This window comes from Pygoscelis adeliae, unplaced genomic scaffold, assembly GCF_000699105.1.
Source record: "Pygoscelis adeliae isolate BGI_AS28 unplaced genomic scaffold, ASM69910v1 Scaffold187, whole genome shotgun sequence".
Taxonomy (NCBI): Eukaryota; Metazoa; Chordata; class Aves; order Sphenisciformes; family Spheniscidae; genus Pygoscelis; species Pygoscelis adeliae.
Genome location: NW_008825103.1, coordinates 431,600 through 436,444, shown reverse-complemented (window position 1 = coordinate 436,444; position 4,845 = coordinate 431,600). Strand labels below are relative to the sequence as shown.

The following is a 4,845-nucleotide window of genomic DNA, read 5'->3' as shown; positions in this document are numbered from 1 at the left end:
ATGCTGGGATGTAAGTATCACCTGAGTGTCCTTTGGACTCAGCACAGCCACGTTCCTTGCTGTAGGTTTACACAGATGGGGCCGAAGGCTTGAGGTGTAACTCCGGAGCAAAATTTTATCTGCAGAGCCCCTGTTGGTGGCTGCTGGGAGAAATAAACATTTTTCAAAAATACACTTAGATCAGTGAAGTGTAACATGCATTTAGTGCTTTGGGTCTTTTTTTTCTCATCAGTGTTTCTGTTGAGGGCAGTGGAATTGTACTTAAAAATGGAAGTGATTACAAGATGTGATTGCTCGTATATTCCTGAATAATCCAGTAGTTAGGGTAGAGCCAGTAGAAATGCTGTTTCCTAAATGTGGATTGAAACTTTCTCCAGCTATGAAGAATCATGTCATTATGGGACGTTTGAAAAGGGGAAAATGAAATGCATTTGAAAATATTTCCAGTAAATGAAACTGTTATTTACACATAGTTCATCGTGATCAAGTGTCACAAATGGGTGATAAGCCTTCAAATATTTGATTTTAGCTTGCAGATTAGTAAGTCATGCATTTAGGAAGAGTCGTGTTCATTTCCAGCAGCCTTATTGTCCCATTTTTTACTTTAATTATGCATCACATTTACATATTATTCTATTTATTTTTATTTCATTTTTTTCCTGTTTTCTCTAAGGCAAATTTTTAAACCTGTTTGTCTTATTTGCCTTCTCATTTGTAAAATGTGTCCATCACGGGTGAGTTCTTGGAATTTTATTTTCATAGTGGCGTCTCCATTATCACCCCAGCTCTTTTCCTCTCAAGATCTAAAAGCTGAACTGAATCAAAACTGAATCTCCCAATCTTTACATGGTCGTCTTTTTTGAAGAGTGTGCCCACATATTTTGCAGTGTTAATACTGTATTTGCATTTCTTTTAGTTGGCTTGCTTTTCATAGTCTCTGTGTTTTCTGATAAGAAGCACTGAATTCCTTGGGTTTGTTGGTCGTTTGGTTTTTTTTGTGTGTGTCATTCTTAGTCATAGATTCAGAATTTTTTTACAGTCCTCATGAATAATCTTAATATAATTGTGCTATAATTAATAGATTTTTTTAATGCCTGAGACAAATGCCAAGTTGGCTCCTAGAGGGATGTTTTCTGTTTGTTTAGAGTACAAGTAGAAATAAACACTACTGTTTTTCAGTCTCATTCCAGATGAGCCATCCCTTCCTGGAGGAAGTTGGTTACTACTTTGTGCCCATTCAGTATGTGGCGTTCTGTTGTACACCGCTAGCAGCTGTGATCTGTGACAAGGAATCAAGTTTTGGTTTGTTTTTTGTTTTTGGTTTGGTTTTTTTTTTTAGTTCAGGTGTGACTAACTTGTTAAAATGTGCAGAGGAAATAACATTTCAAGTCACTGTCTGGTTTGGATTCAGATTTAACAAAGATGTCCAAAGTCAGCCCTGGCTAGAGGGAAATAGTTCTGGTTTTAAGCCATTTTTTTTGTTCAGAATAAGTTGCAATCCTTGTGCCAGAAGCAGGATGGAGACTAAAATGATCAATTCACATTTACAGAAATATTTTATGAAAGGAAGCCGAGCTTCTGCCTAGTAATTGTGCCCATCTATTGAGTTAGACTTTTTTTCACGTGGGGGACTTCATTTTAATGGCCTTGCTGGGGCACCAAGGGTCTGTGTGGCAAGTGCTGTGCAAAGTCGTCTTCACTGGGGCTTTGAGCGAGACCCTGTCGTGTTTCTTTGGCGTCCCCCCGCCCCTCCGGGCTGTGTCTGTTTTATCAGTTACAGGTGTGTTGGTGGGGTGTTTGGGGGGGGGGGTGCACGCTCTGTGCTTTCCGCAGGGCCATTGAGATGGCTGCGTTGGGCCCCCCAGTCACTGGAAAATACCCTCGTTTAAAATGCAGTGTCACGGCCTGGAAACAAGTTGGATTTTTTTGTAGCTGTGTGCCTGGTAGCGTTACAGGGGTGATGCCTGATGTCCCTTGGGCGCAGGGGAGGACTACCATCACCTGCCTCTGGCATGCTGTTGTTTGAGAGGCCTGGGGGTGCTGACGGGCAGCCAAGGTGGGGTGTAAGGTGGCAGAGCAGACTACCTACAACAAGCTTGCTGTCCTGTTCTGCGCTACTTCCCCTCCGCCTTTCCTACGGTCCTCTTTTCTTCTTCCTTCTTGGCATATGCCCATACATATTGTACCTTTTGCACGCGGTTCCTTCCCCAAACTTTACAGTGGCTCTGTTTCACCCTTTGCATGCCAGCTGGACAGCCCGTTCCATTTTTGCCCCCCAGTCGCTCAGCGCGATGCCCTGCCAGCAAAGAAGGCCTCCTCTGTGCTCCCATCAGTGAGGCTCTTGTGCCTCTCACGCTGCTGCTGTTCACTTGGAAAGGACTTCCAGGAGCTGTCTCGCTGTGGCCAGCCTGACGTTCAGACTCCAGGGCACCTTAACGCTCGTCATCGGTCCCCGTTTGCTCAAAAGAGCACATCCCACTCGAGTGGCCTTTGGTGTTGTGCCGTGGTAGTGGAATAACTTACTAGGTATGCCTGAGCGGGACTGATTATGCCGTCGCGAGATAGCTGAAATGCCACCGGGGGGAATGCAGAGATCGTAGGAGAGCTCTTTGACGGGCCCAGCTAACGCCAGAGCGAGGAGCTGCCCAGTGCCGTCACAAGGAGATGTAAGGCTCCAGGGTTTGGGTGGGAATGGGACCCTTAGCGTGTGCTTCCAAGGTACAGAAAACACAGAGAGAGGTTTCAACTCTGAAATTATTTAGCTAATTTGGAAAAATGTAAGCAGCACTCACGTCTCCGTAATTACTCGTGCTGGTTATAATTATGCCTTCTGAAATAGCTTTATTTTGGATGCCATGGTAGGTGGCTTTGGTGTAAAGGGAAATGTCAGGAACTGCTGGAACCCAGCCTGCCTTTTTAAAGACATCTCGTGTGCTTGTTTTCTCTGCTTTATTGGTACATGCTTGTTATTTTTGTGTGTAATGCTACCGCTGCATTGGGCGTCTGTTTGGGAGGTTTCTGGTAAATATGGAGAGAGGGGCTTTTCCAGCTGCCTGCTAATAAAGCAGTCTGCTTTGTACTCCTGTTGTAAGACCTGGAAGTCATTTAAAGGATTTTAGGCATCCAGGATATAGCTGAAATGTGCCATCCTTCAGCCTGGGTGACAGCTATTTGGAGTCAGTTCACTTGTAAACAGGGAGGTTGCTGTTTGCCTGAAGAATGCAGTTTTTAGAAACAGAGTGAACTAAGTATCTCCAATTGGAAAACTTTTTTTTTTTTTTTTTTTTTTTTTTTTTTTTTTGCCATAGGGGTGGGGAGGAGGGTTTGGAGATTGAGAGCATGGGGGAAGTATCCTTCAGAGGAGGCTTTTGAAATAGAGCAGAGGTTGTTAACTGCTGTCAGTGTTTTATTATCTGCTGAGCTTTTAGCTGTGAATTGCGAGGTTTGTGGAGGAGGACCTCGCCCTGTCTGTGTAGTTACTGGAACCAACATTCAAGTTGAAGGAATGCCATCGGGAGGTGGCAGCAGCAGGCCTGTCTGCATGCTTGGTTTGGGATGTCGGGAGCAATGGAAGTGAAACTGCAAATTTTTATAAACTTGGTCCTGATAGTCTTACAAGTGGTAAGAAAGAAAAGGCTTTGGGTTTGGGGGAAATGAAAGTAGAAGCAGAAGAAACCAAGTAAAAAGCTCCTTTTTTTTTTCCCCCCTTCATCTGACTAGGTGGTTTAAGAAAGAGGAGCAATAGAACGTGCATCTAATTTTTTTTCTAGCAGTGTGGAAGAAAATAAGCGAGACATGGTGTGCTCTTTTTGCAGCAGAACTGCAGGGAGATGTAACTTCTAATGCTTTGGGAATGGGAAGATGAAGCTTATGACAAACTTATCCTGAGACCTGTAGCTGAAGTCCATGGAAAAGGGAGAAGGAATGGGAGAGCGTCAGAATGGTACCCGGCTGCGAACGACCTTGTTGTCCCTGCTCAGGCTAAAAAGCCCTTTGTAAACGTTTCAGCACTTTGCTCTGTGGTATTCCGTGCGTCCATCAACTCTGAATAGCCCATATTTCTACTTATAAAATTAATTAAGGCATCAGAAGGCTTTGAATTATTTAGTTTAATTCCAAAACACAAACAGCTTAAGAAGGCAGTTTTTCAGATGTTCTTTAAAATAATCTGTGTGTAAACATAAAGATACATGTTCCAAAAGTCATCTTGGGAGTAAAATCTTTCACAGGAAAAAATCAAAGATTTGGCATGCCTTCAAAAGGACTTTGGTTTTGTGTGCGTGCGACTGAACTCGGTTCTCCTCAAGAGGTTTTGATAAAGTTTCTCAAATTACAAACCTTGAATTACCGGTCACTTACATATATGGATGTTTGTGTGAAACCTGTCTTGCTTTTATTCCATGCAGATATTTTTCTCCTTTAAAATGGTAGACAAGGTGAAATGGTAGATTTCAAGTGCAGATATTTCTGGCATCCAGTAAATGTCTTCTCATGCCACTGCTTCAAGATGGCACCGAAGGAAATCTTTCTGAAATAGAGCCGTAGTTGGCATTAGAGATCTAGGAATTTGTGTCCCCATCACTGCTTGAAAATAGAAGCAACAATTTATCTTCCTTTGCAACCCACAGGAAAAATAGCTCCATTAGTTTGAGGGTGTTAGTTTGCATGAGTTAAATGATTTTTTTTTCTTAGTGAGTCTGTGGGAGGAACTTAGAGAAAGCTATTCAGGGAAGAGTTCCCTTTGAAAATGGTTCTTCAGCATGCAAAGCTCAGTGTTAGTGAACCTTGAATTTTTCATCTGGAGTGATTTGTTTCCTGTCCCCTGCATTGTCTCCTGGCAGCTCG

General features: G+C 43.0%; 1 protein-coding gene across 1 annotated transcript in view; it reads left to right on the top strand.

Annotated features, from left to right (window-relative positions):
- GFPT1 (glutamine--fructose-6-phosphate transaminase 1) overlaps positions 1–4,845 on the top strand; it is a 39,836-nt gene continuing 34,991 nt past the window's right edge. Inside the window, exon 1 of the mRNA XM_009327213.1 lies at positions 1–10. Coding sequence (XP_009325488.1) covers positions 1–10 — 10 coding nt within the window. The remainder of the gene's footprint in view (positions 11–4,845) is intronic.